General features: G+C 36.6%; 1 protein-coding gene across 3 annotated transcripts in view; it reads left to right on the forward strand.

Annotated features, from left to right (window-relative positions):
* Nucleotides 1-24,180, forward strand: part of DNAI7 (dynein axonemal intermediate chain 7) — a 66,851-nt gene that overhangs the window by 25,877 nt on the left and 16,794 nt on the right. For 2 of the 3 annotated variants that reach the window (XM_025995083.2, XM_072765731.1), the window contains exons 6-9: nucleotides 688-834; nucleotides 3,196-3,299; nucleotides 4,651-4,963; nucleotides 21,902-21,977. In XM_025995083.2, coding sequence (XP_025850868.2) covers nucleotides 688-834; nucleotides 3,196-3,299; nucleotides 4,651-4,963; nucleotides 21,902-21,977 — 640 coding nt within the window. The remainder of the gene's footprint in view (nucleotides 1-687; nucleotides 835-3,195; nucleotides 3,300-4,650; nucleotides 4,964-21,901; nucleotides 21,978-24,180) is intronic. The other variant, XM_072765730.1, reaches the window with a different exon arrangement.

Genomic DNA, 24,180 nt, shown 5'->3' on the forward strand with positions numbered 1-24,180 from the left:
CTACCCTTCAAGGTCTTTCAGCTGGACTGAAAAATCAGTTCACATGAGACAGGTTAATGGGAGAAAAAAAGACAATTTTATTTACATGCATATGAATATCCAATAATGAAATTGTGACCCAAAGAAATGACCAAGGCAGGCACATTTTAAACAAAGAAACAATAGATTTATGAGGAATTTACAGGATAAGGAAAAGAGGTGTTAGTGAACTTGAGTTAGTAAGGAATTCTAAGTGCAATTTGGGCTGAGGTAGTAGATTAGTGAAAATTCAATTCAAAATGTTAAATATTGTGTCTTTTGGTGCATTTGAGGGTAGCCTGCCCTGGGCTCCTACATAACATTTATATTAGTAACTCTCTTCTTTTCCTCTTGTTTTTATACTCTTGTTGTTATACTATTATTTCTACTGTTCCATAGTCATAGGTATCCAGGCTGTCCCTGCTGTATTAACTTGCTAATGAAAATACTGTTACACATAGTCGGGAATTCTTACAATGGAGTTCTTGGAGGAAATATTTTATTTTTCCATGATCTTTAATACAATAAATAAAGGTTTTTATCATCATGTTTTACTGATGATGTGTTTTTCAATTCAAAAGATAGAATATCCCCTTTTCACTTTTTCTTTGAGTAGTTTTCAAAAGATTAACTTATTTTTATAAAATTTACTTTGTTTTTATTTCATAGTTAATTGAGAAATTGAAATTAATTTTATTGGAAACGCCACCATATTATTTGGAAGATAAAAATATAATACAATACCAAGGATCAATTCTAGAAATGCAGGAGCTCCTTCATCTTACGTTTAATATAGCCACAGAAATACTTCTCAGAGTAAGTGTTATTATTTTGCCTCTAAGTTATGATTAACTTTTTTGACTGTTAAAATTTTATACTATATGATAAAAATCAAGTATATTTTTAATTAAAAGGCTAGGAAAAAGTCATAGGCATATATTTATCCAGATTTAACAATCATAAATATTTCTAAAGAAAAAAAAAACATTGTTAGTATAGTTAAAGTCCAGTTTTTTTCTTATTCTTGCTAAGGTTTACTAGGATCATTATGAAAATAAATTCACGAAACATTATAAGTTAGACATTCACTACTCTAGAAAGTCAATTGATAAAGATCATAATTATTGGTAGTCAGTCACTATTTTCCCCAAATATCCTGTCAATAATAATAATATCCATATAACTGTAAAATCATTATTATACCTTAGAAAGTACTAATTCCATAATCTAATGTCCAGTTCATATTTAAATTTTGGCTAATATCCTATGCCATGAATGTTTTCTATGGCTATTTTTGTTTTATTTTGTTCTTTAAATCAGAAAACAACAAAGTTACACTTTTTTTGGGTGGGGGGCATATTTTATCTTTTGATTTATTTTGGTCTCTGTATAGCCTTAGTAGAATATGTTCTAAATACTGCAAAGAAGGATTAAACTTCACTAAATTTATTTTTAGTAGTAATATTCATAATGTAATTTTGGAACTATTTTGTTTATATTATAAGAGAAGCAAGGAAATGTATTACAATTATTAGTAATTGAGATTATTTTAAGATAAAAAAGGATACAGTATGTAAAAGGAAAGGAGATTAGAAAAAATACTGTAATATTAAATTCGAAATGGAAAAATCAGTATGAACCAGGTTTCTTTTTAATTCATAAAATGGAATCAGGTGTAATTGGGGTAGACAGCCAATTCCAGGCTGGGAGTAGGGAAAATGAAAGATGAAGTGGAGTTATCTTGTGCTAAAAAGCAAATAAATGCTCAGAGACTAAATGGAGTCATATCCAAAGGGACCGAACTAGCTTAAAGGGGCTCCCACTGGTCAAATTTGGAATAATTCGAATATCAGAAAGAATAATTGTAAGTGATTATAGTACATTGAATAAAAATCCATAGATCTAAAGTGTACTCCAAAAAAGGAAGGGGGAAAAGAGGGTTGGGGGAAAGAACAGTTCTTTATTGAAGAATGCCGTCTGATAAATGTAGAAGGAATTGTCAGAAAATCACCATTTTTTAATCCTCAGTGTAATGAATGATAAGAATCACTTTCACTTAAATAATTAGGTGAAAAGTTGTTGAGGAACAATTACTTTTTAAAAACTACTAAACTGAAAATCAATGACTTTCTAAAACTTGGCAATAAATTCAATCTCCAATACTTCTAAGTTTTTTTTTTTTAATTTTATTTATTTATGATAGTCACACAGAGAGAGAGAGAGAGAGAGGCAGAGACACAGGCAGAGGGAGAAGCAGGCTCCATGCACTGGGAGCCCGATGTGGGATTCGATCTCGGGTCTCCAGGATCGCGCCCTTGGCCAAAGGCAGGCGCCAAACTGCTGCGCCACCCAGGGATCCCTACTTCTAAGTTTTTATATTATAGCAACTATATACATATAATATTGACTTAGTTAAGCCATTTAAGAGAGTTAATATGCATCAAGCTATATTAGTCTTTATTAAAACATTTTTAAGAACATCCATAAATTGTACTTGGTGTTGGACGTCAAGTATTTTAATAAAACATGACTCATTTGGATTTCATAAACGATATTTTGTTTTCTAAATTTGATAATATTCAGAAATAGACTAACATTTGCAGTAGTGTGATCTACATTTTAAGGTACAGATAAAGGGGACGCCTGGGTGGCTCAGTGGCTGAGCATCTGCCTTTGGTTCAGGGCATGATCCTAGGGTCCCTGATATCAAGTCCCACATCAGGCTTCCTGCATAGAGCCTGCTTCTCCACCGCATCAGGCTTCCTGCATGGAGCCTGCTTCTCCCTCTACCTGTGTCTCTGCCTCTCTCTCTGTATCTCTCATGAATAAATAAATAAAAACCTTTAAAAAAAAATAAGGTACAGATAAGAAGCATGTGTATAGTTAAAGTCATGATAATGTTAAAATTGGAAAGGGTAATATAGTAGAAATCCTAGGAATATAGGAACAACTTTAATCCTTAGACACAGTTGTGAAGCACATTTAGTTAAGTAATTAAATAAAACATTTGTATCATTAAGATAATTTTTTAAACAATTTTTTTGTTATTTTGATACTTTTACCCAAATTACTCTCTTAAGTAACGAATCTAACACCTAAGTGATGAAATAACTCATCTAAGTTGCATAATTTATGAGGCCTCTCATCTTTTATAATGTTTTCTTTTTCTTCTTATAGCAAGCTAGTACGTTAGCAGATCTGGACAGTGGAAATATGGAAAAAGTCATTCAAGATGAAAATGTTACTCTATATGTGTGGGCAAACCTCAAGAAGAATCCAAGGTATTCCCATGGGTGATACTGTAGCTTAAAATATATTGGGAGTCGCCTCATGATGACTAAGCAGTTGGCTGTTGCATACTAGTATGGTATACTTGGAAAAAACCTATGTTAGGAAGTCAACCAACTGGAGTTTGTATCACAGACCTGCCATTTGTTTACCTTAAGCATGTTATTTTTAGCTAATAACATCTTTCTGAGAAATGATAGTTATAATGATAAATTCATGATCATTTCTGCTGCTTAATCTTCAACATTTCAAATTAATTGAGTTAGTATGGCAGTGTGTTTTAGGGGAAAAAAAAAAAAAACAAAGTAAATGCTAGGAGGCCTAGGTTCTAGGGTGCCAGCTCTGAAAAGACTAGTCATATGAGAATGGAAAGAATTGGACTTTAATTTGGTATTTAGTAACAGGAAGGAAAAATATTTTCCAAGTTACATTTGCTTTAAAATATTCTGTCTTCAAATCTAATGAGACAATATAGCAATATATCCTTTTTCATTGTAAAATGTGTTACATGCAGAAGAGTAAAAAATTAATCTGTATAATTTTAAAAGAAGTAAAATGGATAGCCCTGTATTAGCTACCAGATTTAAGAAGAGAATTAGATGGTGTCCTTTTACTAAGATAATGAATAGTGGAGGCAGAAACAAATTTTGTTTTATGTGATAGTGATAGTGAGAGGGGTTGCAGGGATGGTGTGTTCAATGTTGGACCTGTTGAGTTTACATACTTATAAAATAGCAAAGTTCAACTGTCTGAAAGCATTGAAAAAAATCTGAGTTGTAGATTTGTTTTGAGGAGACCTATAGATCAGGACTTTTTAACTTTTGGGGAGTCATACATTCTTACGAACTTTATCACACATACTTATCATAGGTAAGGGCATGTTTGGACCTCTTAAAACCCATCGAAGGATGCCTCTTCCCCTGCACCCCCACCCCTCAGGAAACATAGAACTCATGTTAAAAATTCCTGTTAACCTAAGTTATGATTGAGGCCATCAAAATAATAATATCTAAGGAGAGTATGTGGAGGGGAGTTGTAGGAGGGCCTGGGTAGAAAGCAGAGTAATGTCAACTTTTAAGGGACAGTTAGGAAGAAGACCATACAGAGGAAGCAGAGAAGGACTTGCCAGAAATGGAAGAGAAGAGTATGGGGTCATAGACACCAAGAGAGTGTTTTGAGAAGTACGACATTAACAACTGGGTCCAAATGCCACAAAGCAAGCAAGCATGGATTGGGACTCCAAACTTTGGCAAAATTCAAATGAAGAGAAATATTGCTTAGGTATACATTCTCAACAGACTTAGTTTCATAGGGTCTCCTCCTTTTTGTTGAAATTATCAACAGGTACAAAAGTGTCAGATTCTCTGAAACACAAACTGGATTTGAAATTCCAAGGATTTTGGCAACAAGTGACATTGCTTTGCGACTCCTACATACACACTATGACCATGTCACACCACTGCGCCCCATCTCAACATCATTCCAAGGACATACTACCAGAATACCACAGTTTGTCAGAGATGAAGTCAAGAGTGTAGAAGCAGCAATCAGCAAAGAGCTCCCAGAAGAGAGTAAACAACTAGAAAATGAGTCTAACTCTATTCACGAAGAAGAAGAAACAAAATGTGAGGAACAAGGTGATATTGAAGTACAAACGGTAGGACACATTTTTTAAAATTTTATTTTTTATTGGTGTTCAATTTGCCAACATATAGAATAATACCCAGTGCTCATCCCATCAAGTGCCCCCCTCAGTGCCTGTCACCCAGTCACCCCCACCCCCACCCTCCTCCCTTTCTACCACCCCTAGTTCGTTTCCCAGAGTTAGAAGTCTCTCATGTTCTGTCTCCCTTTCTGATATTTCCCACTCATTTTTTCTCCTTTCCCCTTTATTCCCTTTCACTATTTTTTATATTCCCCAAATGAATGAGACCTTATAATGTTTGTCCTTCTCCGATGGACTTATTTCACTCAGCATAACACCCTCCAGTTCCATCCACGTTGAAGCAAATGGTGGGTATTTGTCATTTCTAATGGCTGAGGAATATTCCATTGTATACATAAACCACATCTTCTTTATCCGTTAATCTTTCTTTTATTTTTATTTTTTTATTTATTTATGATAGAGAGAGAGAGAGAGAGGCAGAGACACAGGCAGAGGGAGAAGCAGGCTCCATGCACCGGGAGCCCGACGTGGGATTCGATCCCGGTTCCCCAGGATCGCGCCCTGGGCCAAAGGCAGGCGCCAAACTGCTGCGCTACCCAGGGATCCCTATCCATTAATCTTTCAATGGACACTGAGGCTCCTTCCACAGTTTGGCTATTGTGGACAGGGCTGCTAGAAACATCGGGGTGCAGGTGTCCCGGCGTTTCACTGCATCAGTATCTTTGGGGTAAATCCCCAGCAGTGCAATTGCTGGGTCGTAGGGCAGATCTATTTTTAAGTCTTTGAGGAAGCTCCACACAGTTTTCCAGAGTGGCTGCACCAGTTCACATTCCCACCAACAGTGCAAGAGGGTTCCCTTTTCTCCACATCCTCTCCAACATTTGTGGTTTCCTGCCTTATTAATTTGCCCCATTCTCACTGGTGTGAGGTGGTATCTCATTGTGGTTTTAATTTGTATTTCCCTAATGGCAAGTGATGTGGAGCATTTTCTCATGTGCTTGTTGGCCAGGACACATTTTTTAAATACACATTTTTTAAGTATACATTTTTTTTGTGTGTGTAGTCAATGTTACTAGATTCCCCTGGAGCATTCTTAAGATGTTTTCCTAAACAACTAGAACTTGTCTGATAGCCACTTTCTTGCCAATTGCTCAACTTTGAATGTATCAATTTCCTTCTTGCCTTCTATCAATAGTCACTATTCAGAGTTAGTTCAGCCTGTTGCTTCAGTATTCTAAAGTTCAACACAGGAATTGCTCAGTTTTATTTTAGGGTCATACCTGAACAGCTTTGAAGCAAATTTATATTTGTTTATTGTATTTCAAACTCAAGGAAACATGCCATTACATGGAATCTTGAAGTAAATACCTTCACAAACTAAGGGATCATCTTACATTACTTTCTTACAAAAGTAAGAAAGAATTTTATAAAGTAAAATTGATTTTCTTAAAATATTATACTGCTCTCTTAAAACTTGACATCTTTAGACATAGTAACATATTTGGGCAACTTAATACTCACATTCCCTTAATTGGTTCCTGTTCTTTTCTATTTCTGGGATTTTCAAGCTACTTACTTAATACGTTAGCACTGTCTCTGTAGAATTTTTCAGAACTAAGTACCCGTTTTGTTTGGCTGTAAACAATCTGCATTTTAGGAAGGACCAGAAATAGCAGGTTTTTCTAAAAGTGCCTAAGATGTGTATTGTTTTATTGGTTTATTTTCTTTAAACACAAGGAAGCGTTAAGAATTAGATTGAATACAAATTTGAAATCAGAATAGGAATTATTAGATAATCTAAGAATATATGGAATTGCAAAATTCCATTTCAACTATTACATCAGAATAAAAAATTATGAAGGTTCTTCAGCAAAATAGAAAATGGCTATGACATAATATTCAATATAAAGAATACTATTTAGAGTATGATTACAACCATGTAAAAATTAAAAGGAATAAGGAATAGAGAAGAAGAACCCAGAAACCTGCATGTAACTGATATTTTAGAGAGGTGGGAAACAATTTGCTCTTTAAAAACGTGTCACTTGGGATCCCGGGTGGCTCAGCGGTTAAGTGTTTGCCTTTGGCTCTGGGCGTGATCCTGGGGTCCTGGGATCGAGTCCCACGTTGGGCTCCCTGCATGGAGCCTGCTTCTGCCTCTGCCTGTGTCTCTGCTTCTCTCTGTGTCTCTCGTGAATAAATAAATAAAATATTAAAAAAAACTTGTCACTTAAATGTTCTGTGAGCAATACAATAGCTTTAAAAAAAAAAAAAAAAGATTTTACCTCTCAGGTGATGTGGTAGCTCCCCTAGATAGAGTTCAACAATATTTCCAGTTCTGCCTTTTGTGAACATATGGGATGATTACTCTCCTCACCCCCCTGAAGTTAGGCATGACTAGGACTTGCTTTAGCTAATAAAATGTGGTGGATGGAAATACTGATTTCTGAGGGGACAAAAATAAAGAATGAGTAAATGGACCCTGACTTCACAATAGCAAATATATAGTAAAAAATAAAACAAGAACCTATCAACCCAAAATTTGACAGGATTTGTGGTTGAACATTCATGAAAACAGGACAAATTAAAAAACAAGGCAACAAAATTGTATGAAACAAGTATTTAAAAATGTTTGGTCTTGATCTGATTCAAAATATTGGACAAGTCCTCCCCATAGTCAAGACCTTTGATTATAATTAATATTTAATGAAAACTTATCAACATTTTATTTAAGAATTTCACATTATTTAAAAATTGTGAAATAATAATTAGAAAACATTATTTGATGGATTATTTGAATTTACAGGGCTAACAATTCTTTCTTATGCAGTAAGGATTATAGTTTTGTTAATGTTGAAAATAATTTTATATTAAAAATATAAGCTTATAAATTCACTATAATGCCAGACAGTACAATTATAGATTTTTCTCAAGGTCTGTTCTTTGTTACAGTAAGGACTTATTTCCTTTACTCCCAGCTAGTGAGCTCAGAGGTACCAAACTAAGCTTTCCACAGTTCAAATAGCTCTTACCATGTGATCACATCTGGTTTTTCTGTTATTATTTAATGTTTTCTAGAACAGTTTCAACCAGTAACTAAATGTATGCCAATGGCTGATGTTGATAATGCCATGATAGTATGTCCAGAAAAAGCATTCTACCCAGTGGTAAAATGCATGTGTCATGGAATGTTGAAGCTATCCTCAAATAAGTAGTCTAGGAAACTCAGAGTAAAGATCAGCAGGATGAGTGGTATGGAAGACATAGTTTTATTTTATGGAACTTTACCACAGCCTGGGGAAGCTTGACCAACAGTTGTGTGAATGGTACACAAGGAAACCTGGCTGGAAGTGATACGAGAGAGCTAACTAGGTTATTGTCTCACGGAGTCGAAGAAAATCTTGCAGACAATGGAGAGTGAGCAAAGCAATAGAAATTTATTAAGCAAAGATACAGAGAAAGCTCTCAGCAGTGAGAGGGCTCCCAACAGGGTTGCCACTGAAGGCTTTTAGTGGCAGTCTTTAATTGAGAACCTAGCCAGGGAGCCCAGGGCCTTGAGATTCTTGTGCAGTCTTGGGGACTATTGATAACACCTTAATGAGTTATTTCTTTGTGGTCTGGTGAGTTTTTGTGATTTCTTAGTAACCATCAAAGGGAGATACTCCCTGACATTTTGGAGCTAGGGAGCCAGATATATATATATATATATCGTTTTTGCTGCTTTATCTCTGTTTCCTTGGAATGGGTAGAAGCCTGACTCTTGGGCCTCTTGGTGTCCTTGGGGTTTATGGGAGCCCACAGATTCCTGGGAACCTGACTTTGGGCCCTTCTCTTATCTTTCCCCGCCTGGCCCCATCTACCCCTAATTTGTTCCTACATCAGAGGAAACACGGTTATTAAGGGAGTTGAAAAGAGAAAATTGCCCAAAAGATGAGTAGTATTAATTCACTTAGCACCCCTAATTCCAGGAACCACTCCTTTTATCACACCGAACTGGCATGTCTGTAGATGTTTATGCACATGTGCTCTATCATCCTTCCAAAACCTCCACAGCATTCTGACAATGTTAATATGAATAATGCTAAAGCATGTATGATTTCCACAGAAGCAGATGAATCCCATAATAATGTTAAGTGTGCCAAGGCAGGAGGGAAAGGCCATCTCCTGTGCTGAGGGAAGATTGATGGGGCAGGGGCAGGTCTGGGGAGCAGTAACTGCTTACAACGAAGAATCCCCCAGGCGCTTGCTGTGGTAAGCTGGGTAGGAAAGGAGAGAGAGCAGATTTTAACAATGGTTAGCTGGGCCTATACTTGTCACTAATTCTGAACAGTGTAAAACACCTTTTGTAAGTGCAAGTAATCTGCAGGGGGCAAAAATCATTGGATATATAAAGAGAATCAGCAGCTTGAAAGAGGAGGACAAAGAAAATTTGATGGAATTTATGGGGATGGGGAGTAAAAGAAAGGATGGGAAGAAATAAGAGGTTCAAAATCTGTATAAAAGAAGTTCCAGAAATTGAGAAGGGAAAGGAGTTTGATATAATAATTGGCATAGAATCTGAAATCAATTCTTATTTGTATTTCATTCTACAGATTAAAAATAACATTAAAGTTTTAAATAGAAAAACAAACTAATCAAAACTCAAAATGATAAAAATATATGAGGAGAACATAGGAAAGTTATTACCTTTACAGGAAGATCTTTCTTATCAGTGCATCAAAATCAAGACCATAAAAGGTGATTCACTGGATTCAACCATTTGTATAGTCAAATAAACCTCACTATGAACAAAGTTGGAAGATAACAAAATGAAAAAACTAAATATATAAAACAAGGGGTTAATATTTTAATATAGAGAGCTCTTACAAATTGGTAAGATAATTTCCTAATAAATAATTAAGCAAAGGACTTGAGTAGGCAGATGAGAGGAGATATGCAACTAGCTAATGAAAAAATTAAAAGATACTGAATCAAATAAGTGATCAAATTGGAAGCATCATTATAACCTGTCTTCTCAAATTGAACATGAGGGGGAGGAGGCATTTTCACATACCGTTAGAAATGTAAACTATTACAGTCTTTCTGAAGGGCAGCTTGCTACTATGTAAATGTACCTATCAGTGATTTTAATTTTAGTAATTTATTATGAAATAATAGGACAGGTAAAAATGTGTTACAGTGTTTTTTGAGATTTAAAAAAATTTTAATTTTTAAAAAAGATTTTTATTTATTTATTCATGAGAGAAAGAGAGAGAGGGGCAGAGATACAGGCAGAGGGAGAAGCAGGCTCCATGGCGGGAGCCTGACGCGGGACACGATCCTGGGTCTCTAGGATCAGGCCTTGGGATGAAGGCAGGTGCTGAACCGCTGGGCCACCCAGGGATCCCCGAGATATTTTTATAGTAGCAAGTATAGTCCATGAAGTAATTACCAAATAGTCAACAGTCAAATATTAGTAGCCATTCAAAATAATGATACAGGGATCCCTGGGTGGCGCAGCGGTTTAGCGCCTGCCTTTGGCCCAGGGCGCGATCCTGGAGACCTGGGATTGAATCCCACATCGGGTTCCCGGTGCCTGGAGCCTGCTTCTCCCTCTGCCTGTGTCTCTGCCTCTCTCTCTCTCTCTCTGTGACTATAATACATAAATAAATAAAAATTAAAAAAAACAAAAAAACAAAATAATGATACAGATTTTCTATATTTTTTTAAATTTAAAATTTTTTATTGAGATAAAATTGACATATTAGTTTCAGGTATACAACATAATCATTTGATATCTTTACTAATTAACATCCATCATCACACATAGTTACAAATATTTTTTTTTTCTTGTGATGAGAACTTTTAAGATCTCTCTTAGCAACACTAAAATATACAATACAGTATTGTTAAGTACGGTCACCGTGCTGCTCATTACAACCCAAGAACTTATTCTATAACTGGAGTTTTGTACTTCTTAGCCATCTTCACCCATTTTACTTACCACCACCCCCTCCACCTCTGGTAATTACCAGCCTCTTCTCTGTGTCTAAGTTTGATTTTTTTTTATAAGATTTTATTTATTTATTCATGAGAGACAGACAGAGAGAGAGAGAGAGAGAGAGAGAGAGAGAGGCAGATACACAGGCAGAGGGAGAAGCAGGCCCCGTGCAGGGAGCCTGATGTGGGACTCAGTCCTGGGTCTCCAGGATTGCCCTGGGCTGAAGGCAGGTGCTAAACCGCTGAGCCACCTGGGCTGCCCTCTAAGTTTGTTTTTGTTGAACTTCCACATATTAGTGAGATTATCCATATTTACCTTTCTCTGACTCATTTCATATGATACCTTCAAGGTCCATCCATGTTGTCACAAATGGCAAGATTTCCTTTTTTATTGCTTAATAATATTCCATTGTCTATATGTACCATAATTTTCTTTATCCATTCATCCATCAGTAAACACTTACATTATGTCTATGTCTTGACTACTGTAAATAATGCTGTGGTGAACATAACAGTGCATATATCTTTTCAAGTTAGTGTTTTTATTTCCTTTCTACCCAAGAGCAGAATTACTGGATCATATGGTAATTCTATTTTTAATTATTTTGAGGAAGCTCCAGACTGTTTTCTATAGCAGCTGCACCAATTTACATTCCCACCAACAGTGCACAAGTGTTCTTTTCTCTCTACTTCATTGCCAACCCTTATTATCTTTTTGAAAATAGCTATTCTAAGCTAAGAGGTGATATCCTTTGTTTCTTCATTTTACTTGACTCTCTGTGTTGGTTTCTGTGCATTAAACAGCCATCTCCCCCAGTCTTGGAATGGCTTCATGTAGCAGATAAAATGTATCATTCAACCCTTCCCTAGCTCTTCGATGTCTCTTGATCTTTTGTGATTGTCCAAAGCAGCCTACAGTCTTTTTAGTGGCTCTCAGTAGTTGAGGATGCACCAAGATCTATCAGTTTCCCAAACAAGAGGGTCTCAGTCAGCACCTAGGTTCAGGCTAATTGGAAACCAGGCTTCAGGCAGCAGCTTTTAAAGTATGCAAATATACATTTTTCAGGGGAATATTGAGAGAAGATATTTTTGTCTGCTCCCTCTGAGCTAAGCCCTGGGGTGATAGCCAGTTAAGAACTCTTTCTTTCTTTGCAACTGTTTTATTGAACTCCTGAATACAAGCCCTGTTGGCCACCAGACCCAGGCAAGCAAAGCGGCATCCTGTGAGCAGCAGCCACAAAAACCAGGGAACTAGATGCAAAACTCTGGCACCAGGCATATATGCAAGGGCTCCTCTGCTAAATACTGGTGCTCTAGAGTGTAGCAAAGAGAGACCAACCACCTTCTGCAGTCTCTAGGGAGGATTACAGTTAGCCCTTAGGTGTGTGTTTAATTGGAAGCCTGCCCCTCAGGCCACAACTATGAAGATAAGCTAATAGGCCTCTTTCACAAATGACTTAGCTCCTGGGTCTGTTGCCTCTCTGCTGTGCCCTGGGGATGGTAGCCAGTTAAGAACTGGCTATTTGTTTTAGTCCTGTGGGAGTCCTGAGTGAGTCCTATTGGTCATGAGAGCCAGGCAATCTAAAGTGTCCCCTGGGTGGTGGCAAAAATCACACACAGAAAAAGGTTACAGGCTCCTCTCTGGGAAATAGTGGAACCTGGAGCTAGACAGAGGGAGAACAGAGATGGTACCCACTGGCCTCTGTTTTTTTAAGAGTAATTTAGTAGACCCCTAGATGTGTATTAAATTAGATGCCTGGCCCTTAGGTCTATACTTTAAGATAAGCAAATAAACCTCTTTCACAGAAAGTCTGGGTGATTTTCAGTCAGCTGCTTTTGCCTGGGCCCTGGGGCTGGTAAGTCCTACACCAGGAACCTTTTAACCCTTTCTCAGCTTGCTATAGCCTTGTGGGTTTTGTGGATGCAAGCCCCATCAGCTGTCAAAGCTAAGTGTTTAGGGGCTGGTCTCTCAATTGCAGGTTTTAAAAGTTAGGATGCTAGATGTGGGATTCAGATACTTAAGTCCTAGAGAAGATGGTGTTTATGCATTCCCTCCTGATTGTGGGTCATTGCATGGAGGTGGGATTCGTAGCAAGATTGTGTCTCAGCCTTTCTTACCTCATTCACCCAATGTGTAGGAGTCACTCAGCTGGTTTTGGGCTCCCCACAGCTTAGCCCCAGAGGAAACTGTTCCAAGTAGCTGTAGTTTTGATGTGCCTGTCTAGGGGTTGGTTCAAGATCCTCCTACATCTTGAACTGGAACCTATGTGCTATTATATAGAAAGATACCAAAAAATGTATTAAGATATTTGTTCAAGTTACTAAATCGTATTAGCCATAGGATTCTGTTTTGTGAGTGAATTTCTGTTACTTGTTAATGCATAGAAAAAAGTCTGGAAGCCTAGTCACCAAACAGTGGCTATCTTGGTGATCAGGTTGTGGGGAGTTTGAGAAAGGTGAGATGATTCTATAGCATCAGTAATTTTTAAATTTTCTTTATATTCTGTATTATTTGAATTTTCAATAAGCAAGTACTAAATACACATTACTTTTCTTTTTTTATTTTTTCACATTACTTTTCTAATAGAAAATGAAACTAACTTTCTTTCTTTCTTTCTTTCTTTCTTTCTTTCTTTCGTTCTTTCTTTCTTTCTTTCTTTCTTTCTTTCAAAGGGAGAAATTTCATAAGCCTCTGTGGTGCCCCATTTGCTTTTTTGTCATTGTGAAATTCTCTTCCACCCATCATCCTCATCCACTGTACCTAACTTCTTGTCTTTAAATGCTTACCTTAAATTTTGCTACCATAAAGTTTTCCCCTTCAGGCTAAATTAGATGTCTCTACTCCATTTTTACTATGCTTTATTATCTTAATCTTAAACAATAATTATGATCTTAAGGACAAGAATATCTTGATGGAGTTTGAATTTACTGTAAGCACAGGGCCTGGTATATGATAGGGACTCAATGAACATTTCTTATTGAATGAATGAGATAAGTGAATGAATGTATGGTTAAGTGATTAAAAGTAGGCCCTGAATTGAGTCTAATTTGTTGTAAACAACCTACATAAGAACAGCCACCCATATCAAGGAATCAACCACTATTCCCATTTAAGTTATTCTGTATTGGATATGCTTAACTTAAGACTCTTTCAATTAGAGTTGAGTGTGTTAGGAACCACTTATGCTATCTTTAGGGAATCTTCAAGCTTGTCACTAGAGATTCTTGGGACCCTCTCCTCAGCAGTTCTGATCCCAGTAGTGATCTGACATAGTACAAGTGGTGATAAGGAGGCCTTGCTTCGGGATCCCTGGGTGGCGCAGCGATTTAGCACCTGCCTTTGGCTCAGGGCGCGATCCTGGAGACCCGGGATCGAATCCCACGTGGGGCTCCCGGTGCATGGAGCCAGCTTCTCCCTCTGCCTATATCTCTGCCTCTCTCTCTCTCTCTCTCTGTGTGACTATCATAAATAAATAAAAATTAAAAAAAAAAAAGGAGGCCTTGCTTCCACTCCAAAGCCTCAGGAAGTGTGCCCCTTGCAGTCTAGTTGGAACTCAAGAGTGAAATTGAAGTAATACATACAGAGGGCAGTTAGGTTTGTATTCCTTTATAATCACAGCAGTACAGGGACTACCATAACCCTCATTGTCATTCACAACACTCATTTGTTTGGCAAGTGTATTCTAAATTTTTTAAACTGGCAGGTAAATTCATGAAATTTAACTTATATGTATCTGTGTACATGTATTTATGTAAGCATATGGGTAAATGAGGGGCTACCTGTAGTATCAGTAGGAAAACGTACTATATTTTGGCTTCACAGGAAGAAATTTCTGCATTTTTACAACTTTTTTCATTTAGGGTAAACTGCTTATCTTTAAATTTTTTGGTTGGTATATTTTAATATAAATAGATTTCCCGTATCTTTTTAATGTTTTAGAGGCTGATTGCAAGACAGATTATTAATATAATAATGCAGGAATTACCCAGAGTACCTGAGTTGTGCGTGATATGTGATATGATTACAAATAACAAGTATTTAGCACCTTGTCAAAAGAATTAAATCTCTTAGATTTAGAAGATGATCCAAATTATTTTTTTATAGATCTATTAAGAACTTTGCCACTAGAGGGCTCTTAATACCATATTTTAGTTAATTTAAATATAATAATACAATAAAATTGTAGGTATTGAGTAATATTGTCTTCCCAATTTATAAATTTTACAAAATTTTTAGAAAAGCCTAATTTAAATATCACACATTTAAGAGAAATGTTGTTTTTGTTTTTGTTTTTTTTTTAAAAAGATAACCACCTTCAGAAATATTTTAGTGATCTTGGGGATCCCTGGGTGGCTCAGTGGTTTAGTGCCTGCCTTCAGCTGAGGGCATGATCCTGGAGTCCCGGGATCAAGTCCCACATTGGGCTCCCTGTGTGGAGCCTGCTTCTCCTTCTGCCTGTGTCTCTGCCACTCTCTCTCTCTCTATCTGTCTCTCATGAATAAATAAATAAAATCTTTAAAAAATATATTTTAGTGATCTAAGGGACATGCATGATATATGGGCTTTTAAACTTTTGAAAGTTCAGATTAAAAATAGTCTTTTTTTTTTTTAAGATTTTATTTACTTATTTGAGAGAGATAGAGAGCATGACCGAGGTAAGGGGCAGAGGGAGAAGCAGACTCCCCACTGAGCAGGGAGCCCATTATGGGGCTCGATCCCATGACTCCAGGATCATGACCTGAACTGAAGGCAGATGTTAACCAACTGAGCCATCCAGGTGCCCAGAAATAGTCTATCTTTAAGATACTCTAAACAGATGTAAAATTTAACATAAATATGAGTACATATAGTATATATGAAACATTATGAAGTAACTTCTATAAGAAATTCAACATGATCATTATTTTCAATGAGCTAACCATCTTGTAACAGTTGTTACCATATATTCGGATATGTGTAATGAGAGAGATTACAGGTGGGAGTTAAGAGATTGCATTTAATCCAAAAGAAAAATAGAATGAATAGAAATGGAAGTCTTCTCTGATGAGGTAACATTTGGACTAAATCTTTTGATAGACATGGAGAAGTTTAGATGAGAAGGAAAGGAAATTATTCTGGTTATGAGGAAAAGTGTGAGGATGTGAAATATTCTTAGAGATTCGGGTACTTCTTGGTATAATTGTGGAAAAATTTTAAATCCATGAGAATAACTCATGTAAAAAATATAGCATTAACATTCAACAACCTTCAACTTCCCACAAATTTACTTCAGCAACCCATTTTCATGATCATATCATGGACCTTGTACTTATTTTTTTACTCAATAAATATCTATTGAATGCCTACCTATGTATGCTGGTACTGTTCTGCCCTCAAAAGATACTTATGAAAGGACAAATGAGATTCCTGCTCTGATGATTTATACCCAAGTCACGAGAAACCAGCAATAAATTTTAAAAAATGGAAAACAGATAGTAATAAATGTCATGCACCAAATTAAACAGGATTATGGGAGTGACTGGTATAGAGACTAGATTGGGTGGTAAGGATACAAGAGAGCTAGGTTCTTGTCTCACGGAGTCAAAGAATGAGTCTCACAGACAATGGAGAGTGAGTAAAGCCATAGAAGTTTATTAAGCAAAGAAAGAGAGAAATCTCTCAGAAATGAGAGGGGTCCTGACAGGGTTTCCACTGAGGGCTTTTAGTGGCAGTCTTTTATTGAGAACTGACTGGCTTATGACCTTAAGAGTCTTGTGCTGTCTTGGTTTGAATTAGGACTGGTGATAACATCTTTAATGGTTTACTGCTTCTTTGGGGTCCAGTTATTCTTTGTTGGTCACAGATGACTGCCATAGAAAGATACCCTCCTTGCCCATACCTAGGGCAGGGTGGCCTGGCTTGCTCCCTTATCTCTGGTTTCCTTACACCTCAGCATTTTGGGGATTTCTGTGAGCCTGAATCTATGGCCCCCTACCTAGCCCTTCCTAGCCCTGTTTGTCCCTAACTCAGTTAGGGAGAGCTTGTATGATGAGTTATTATTTAAGCTGAGAATGACTAGAAGGAATCACATATGTAATAGGGTAAATATATTCTAATTCTAGTCTGAGACTACCATTACTGCAAAGGTCGTGAACTGAGTGCCAGGTAAGAAGGCCAGTGGACTGACATATGGTGGCAAGGAGGAAAGTGGTATGTGATGACATTGGAGAGGAAAGCAGAAGCCAGAAGCAGGGTTTTGCAGACCAGAGAAAGAAGTTAAGATTTTATTGTAAATGTAATGGAAAGCCATTAGAGGATTTTAAGTGGGAGGGTGGCACGATCTGATTTATAGCTTTGGAAGGTTTTCTCGTTACTATGTAGAGAATGGATTGTGTAGGGCCAGAGTGGAAGCCCAGCATCTGATTAAATAGCACTGGGGAGGTATGAGAGGCAGTGGTGCTTGGCTGAAAGTGATAGTAAGAGACATGGAAAGGTGAATATGGTTGGGATATGTTTTGCAGGTAAAATAAACAATCCTGCGGAGTTTTTATTTTGGGAAACTAAACAGATGGTGGTGCAATTTACTGAGATGCACAGAACTGGGCTGAACTGGTTGACAGTGACAGTAAAACAAAAGTTTTATTGTGGTCATAGCACTTTTGGGACACACAAATGGAAATGTCAAGTGGGCAGATGTGAACCTGGAGTTCTGAGCCAAGTCAGGCACAGCTACATGTCCGTGTGCAGATTGTGCTCTGCACTTGTAGAGAAGTACAGATTGTGTGTGTCCTAAAGAGCATCGTTAGCATAGATTTGGAAACCCCTGGCCTACAGATGGTATTAAAGCCACAGGAATAAGTGAGAATTCAGCAAACTCAGGATAATCATTCTTAGCTTTTAAACAAAATGAAGCAAATGATGCTGTATTTTCAAAATTCACTTTAATTCTGTATGAAGAGCCAATTCAAACAATTTATTCTGAAGCGCTAAATTTAAATCACCTTTTGATGAAAAAAAATGGATTTCAGATCAGTGAAATTCCTTTATATAGATGTTCTTCTTTTGATGGACAGCAGAATTCTAGATGAAGTTGTATCAGTGCTGATGTTTGGCAGATGTGTAATATATGTGTAAGAACGCCTGCTGCACTAATAATTGTTGGTATCAGTCTTTTGTGTTCTTGGTAAATACTTTCATGATTTTTGTGGCTTTTGATTGGTTTAGTTATGTTTTTACATTTAAATCTTTTATCCATCTGGAATTTATTTTGGTGTAAAGTGGGAAGAATCTAAATTTATTTTATTTCAAATCTTAGCCAACTGTCTCAGAACACTTACCATATGAACCTAGGCTTTTCCTATTGATCTGAAATGCCAAATGCTAAATTCCCAAGTGGATCATGAGATCTATTTCTGGAATCTCTATTCTGTTTCCATGGATCTTATTCATGATCCAGGTCATTTTATATCAAATTCAAATCACATATGTATTAAAAATTTTCCGTGTTACAATATCTGCTCATTTATCAAGTTGTAACAAAAAATACTTTGCTAGTGTTCTATGAAGTTCTTCCCATATTATAAGCCAATTCCAGTATCTACTGAGCCAAGGTGTCATTGAAAAGTTATACTTTAGCTACCTTCTCTATCAGATTCTGTCAATGTTTCCAGGCAAACTGGAATTCTTTTTAGAAAGTATTATTTTTATAGATTTATTATACATATAAATTTAGTACAATTCAATAAAAATTCCAGTTGGTAATTTTTGAAACTTAATAAAAACACCCTAAAGTTTATTTGGAGAAGAAAAAAAAATCCATGGAAAATAGCTGATTTTATAAAACAGTTATGATGAAACAGGATTTTTTATTTTCAGATATAAACATGATGATAATAACATGAAGAAAGAAGCATTTTTTTCTTTTCTTTTAAAATGTTATTTATTTATTCATGAGAGACACAGAAAGAGAAACAGAGACACAGGCAGAGAGAGGAGAAGCAGGCTCCATGCAGGGAGCCCGATGTGGGACTTGATCCCAGGAATCCAGGATCACACCCTACCCAAAGGCAGACGCTCTACCCCTGAGCCACCCAGGCATCCCAAAAAGCAATTTTTTTCAACTTCATTGCCAACTAACACAAGGAGCTTTATAATGTATAAAACTATGATTATATTGTCAACAGATGCAGTTTGGAGCTTATGTTTTGTGCAGGGGTTATATCCTGATGGTGCAGCTGCAGTGGCAGGAAAACGTTCTGGAGTGGTTAGCAAGATTAAGGAGGTTGCACCAGAAGGTAACCTGACATATTGCTTCTTGAATAAAGAAGTCTAGCTTTAAAAAAGAGTCAGTTGAGCTAAAGAGTACCATAAAATAATAAAAATTCTGAATTAGGTAAAGTCAATGTGTTCAATACAAGATTATTCTACTATGTGATAACATAGAAGCTGATAAATTCCTGTTGTTTCATGCTGTAGTACTATGGCTATCAAGGTAAAAATTCCTTTCAGAAATCTAAATTCTTAGTTTTCCTGCAAGGTAAGAAATCAGTTTGGTCTAAACTCTGAAGAATCCTTAACTTTTTGAAGATGTGAATTGGAAAGCCTGCCTCGCTTATTGGCCTGGTATCTTTGGTATTTTTAATGATCATAATCCTTCCTGTAAGAAAGAACTGCAACTGGCTTGTTAATGATAGTGCTAAAGGCCATCTGGATATCCATGGGCACCTGAAATTCAACATATCCACAGCTGAATTCATTACTTTTCCCCCAAACCTGTCCTTCCTACTTGTCTTTTCCTGATAATTGTATCACCCACCATCCACCTTATTACCTAAGCCAGACACCTGAAAATTGGCTTTCACTTATGTCTTGTCTTCTTTATCAACTTGCCTTCCAAGTTACGTTGATCCTACCTCCGTGTCATCTATGTGTCATCTCTGTGTCATATATGCTCCTTCTAATGAATCTGATTACTTCTACCTTGAGGTTGTCCCTGGTCCTCTTACCTTGGGCTTCTTACTCTCCACCACTGAATCCATTCTTCAGCTGGCCACCAGAATACACTTTCCAAATACAAACATCTTTTTTTGTTTTAAAGATTTATTTATTTATTCATGAGACACACACACACAGAGAGAGAGAGAGAGAGAGAGAGAGAGAGAGAGAGAGGCAGAGACACAAGCAGAGGGAGAAGCAGGCTCCATGCAGGGAGCCTGACATGAGACTCGATCCCGGATCTCCAGGATCACACCCTGGGCTGCAGGCAGCGCTAAACCACTGCACCACTGGGGCTGCCCCAAATACAAACATCTTCATGTCACTTTCCTATTAAGTCTTTTTTGAGCTTTCTTTTACCCACAGGAGAAACTGTACTCTTTAGAGTGTCATCTTAACCCTAAACTCTGGCCCCTGCCTCTCTCCAGCTTCAAATTTTTACATTCTCTTAGTATTTCTCACCCCAGCCATACCTGAGTACTTGAGGTGCTTGGAACTCTGTTTTGCTTCATGCCTTTCTGCCTTTACACACACTTGGAATTCTATCCCATTATTTTTCCTAATTATCTTTCAAGATTTAGTTCAAACTTTACCACCTTTGGGTAGCATTTCCTATCTTCATCCCCTCACGTAATATTTTTTTCCCACAGAATCAATGGTTTCTCCTTTATATTCCTCTTCTGGAGGACTTTTTAACTATAGTACCCACAATACTGTATTATAATTATTTGTTTATCATTTTCCTTAATAAATTGGGAGCACCTTGAGTCAGGGACCTTATCTTTTTGTTGTTGTTTATTCCTAGTATCTGTCAATACCTGTACAATTTAGGCAGTCTGTTAAAATTCTTTGAATGAATGAGTTTGTAAATGAGAAGTTTCAGAGGTGCAATGAAAAGGGTTGGCAGAGAATGCAGTAGTGTTAAAACTGGTCAAGAGGAAGACACAGGGAAATGCAGCGACAGTAATAAGGGAAATGATAATTTATAAAGGGAGACTTGGCTTTGTATGGTGGTTGAGGATGAGAGACGTGGTGGGGTTAACTAGCTTTAAGCTTCTCACTAAAAATTCTGGTACAAGGTTTTTCTATTGCTCTAGAAGTATAGATGGTATCTGGGGTCAAATGAAGTTTGGTGGATATCATTCAGTTTGCAAATATTAGCACACACAAACTAAATCTTTACAGTAACAACACTGTATTTATATAGTGCTTTACTGTGTACAAAATTCTTTACTTCTATTATTTTGAATCTTAGAACAGTTATTTCCCTAAGCTTCAGTTTTCTTTTTTTTCTTTTTTTTTGTAAAATGAAGATAATAACCATCTCCTAGGATTGTTTACAAGATGTGTTGTTATGTCTGGCACACAGTTTAGTACCAAATATGTTGTTAGAGCAGGAATTTGAGGCCCAAAATGGGTCAATGACTTGCTCGAGGTTACAAAAGTAAGTTAGTGGCAGATTTAGATATACATTCTATATCTTATGTTTTCCTGTTGAAATATTCACTTTACTACACTACACTATAGTATTTTTTACATTACTTGGTGCATGACATCTTTAATTTCCTTGAGAGGCTCACCCAAAAGCAGGCTTTGGAATTACTATATCAGAGAGCTGATTGCCAAAATCAAGCAAAGTCTAAAAGATGGCTAAAATCAAAATGCAAATATAAATAATTTTTATAGCTTGCATTGTTTCCTAGTCTATTTTATACTTGAAGGTTGTCATCAGAGAATCTTAGCAGACTCGCTCCTGCCCTCGTGAAGTGCTGTGGAGATGTTCTCTCATTTTAACTGATTTTTAAAATATTGTTTTTGAGTCCAGTTTTTCTGCCAGAACAAGTGTCAGTTTGGGGCCCTAGAATTAAGGTAGCAGGCATCTGAAGTGGGAACTGGAGCAGAAAGAGAGTGAAGAGTGAATCTGGGCTACAGCAGACACTGACAATCATACCCATCTGTCCTTGTGTTTTCTGTAGAGTTTTGTCCAGGAAGAATCTGACGCCACAAAATGTGAACTGGAGATGAAATTATTAAGTGAAACAGTTTTATCAGGTATTCTTCTAAATTACATTTGTAGAATTTAACTTTATTGGGATTTTTCTGTTTAAACAGAAATGCAGGGTCATTATTTTAAAAGTTCGGATATTGCAGAAATATATTTAAAGTGAAAATTCTTCATAATCTCTCTTCTGAAATAGTAAATATTAACAAAAATTTCTCCTATTTGTATTTCTTCTCTTTTTAGCTCTCTTTTCATTTTTAATGAAACCATGATATATCATTACAAATGTTTGAAAATTACTTTTTTTATCAGTAATATTTGTTATCTTATGTAACATATTCTGCATACATACATAGAACATACTACATATTCTACTTAAATGAATTATAGTCAACACTATCCTAAATCAGAGCACATTATAACCTTGCTTTTTAGTAGCTATATATTCCATCCTGTAGTGGAACATTGTTTAAATCTTTATTGATATACAATAAAGTTCTTTTTAATTTTTTTATTACAAACAATGTTGTAATGAATATTCACAAACACATATACAATCATAAATTTCTCAACACTTTTGTATCCAGTCCTGGAAAATCGCAATTGGAGAGAGTTTTAAAATGTCAAAATGATAGTGATGTCTAATTTGCAAATCTTTATTTTATTTTTTTCAATGCCTTAAAATAACAACTCTCATTTATTTTATTTTTTAATATTTTATTTCAATTCAATTTGCCAAAAATAGTGTAACACCCAGTGCTCATCTCATCATGTGGCCTCCCTTAATGCCCATCACTCAGTTACCCCATTCCCCACCCACCTCTCCTTTTGCAACTCTTTGTTTGTTTCCCAGAGTTAGGAGGCTCTCATGGTTTGTCTTCCTCTCCCATTTTTCCCGACTCAGTTTCCCATCTTTCCCTTATGTTCCCTATCACTATTTCTTATATTCCACAGATAAGTGAAACCATATGATAATTGTCTTTCTCTGATTGACTTATTTCACTCACATAATACCCTCCAGTTCCATCCATGTCAAAGTAAATGGTAGGTATTCATCCTTTTTGATGGCTGAGTAATATTCCATCATTTATATATCTTCCACAGTTTGGCTATTGTGGACATTGCTGCTATGAACATTGGGGTCGTTTCATTACATCTATATTTACATCTGTATCTTTGGGGTAAATACCCAGTGCTGTAATTGCAGAGTCATAGGGTAGCTCTATTTTTAACTTCTGAGGAACCTCCACACTGTTTTCCAGAGTGGTTGTACCAGTTTGTATTCCCACCAACAGTGTAAGAGGGTTCCCCTTTCTCCACATACTCCCCAACATTTGTTTCCCATCTTCTTAATTTTAACCATTCTCAGTGGTATAAAGTAGTATCTCATTGTAGTTTTGATTTGTATTTCCCTGATGGCAAGTGATGTGGAACAGTTTTTCATGTGTTTGTTGGCCATCTGTAGGTCATCTTTGGAGAACTGCCTGTTCATGTCTTCTGCCAATTTCATAACTGGATTGTTTGTTTCTTGGGAGCTGAGTTTGATAAGTTCTTAATAGATCTTGGATATTAGCCCTTTATCTGATATGTCATTTGCAAATTATCTTCTCCCATTCTAACTGTTGCCTTTTAGTTTTGTTGGCTGTTTCCTTTGCTGTGCAGAAGCTTTTTATCTTGATGAAGTCCTAATAGTTCATTTTTGTTTTTGTTTCCCTTGCCTTCATAGATGTGTCTTGCAAGAAATTGCTGTGGCCAAGTTCAAAATGTTGTTGCCTGTGTTCTCCTCTAGGATTTTGATGGATTCTTGTCTCACATTTAGATCTGTTAGCCATTTTGAATTTAGCTTTCTGTATGATGTAAGAAAATGGTCTAGTTTCATTATTCTGCATGTGGCTGTCCAATTTTCCCAAGACTGTTTATTGAAGAAACTGTCTTTTTTTTTTTCCATTGGATATTCTTCATTGCTTTGTCAAAGATGAGTTGACCATAGAGTTGAGGGTCCATTTCAGGATTCTCTATTCTGTTCCAATGATCTATGTGTTTGTTTTTGTGCCAGTACCATACTGTCTTGATGATCACAGCTTTGTAATACAGCTTCAAGTCAGGCATTGTGATGCCCCCAGCTTTGGTTTTCTTTTTCAAAATTCCTCTGGCTATTTGGAGTCTTTTCTGGTTCCGTACAAATCTTAGGAATATTTGTTCCAACTCTGTGAAGAAAATCCATTGTATATTGTTAGGGATTGCATTGAATAT

This window comes from Vulpes vulpes, chromosome 8 (assembly GCF_048418805.1).
Source record: "Vulpes vulpes isolate BD-2025 chromosome 8, VulVul3, whole genome shotgun sequence".
NCBI classification, from domain to species: Eukaryota; Metazoa; Chordata; class Mammalia; order Carnivora; family Canidae; genus Vulpes; species Vulpes vulpes.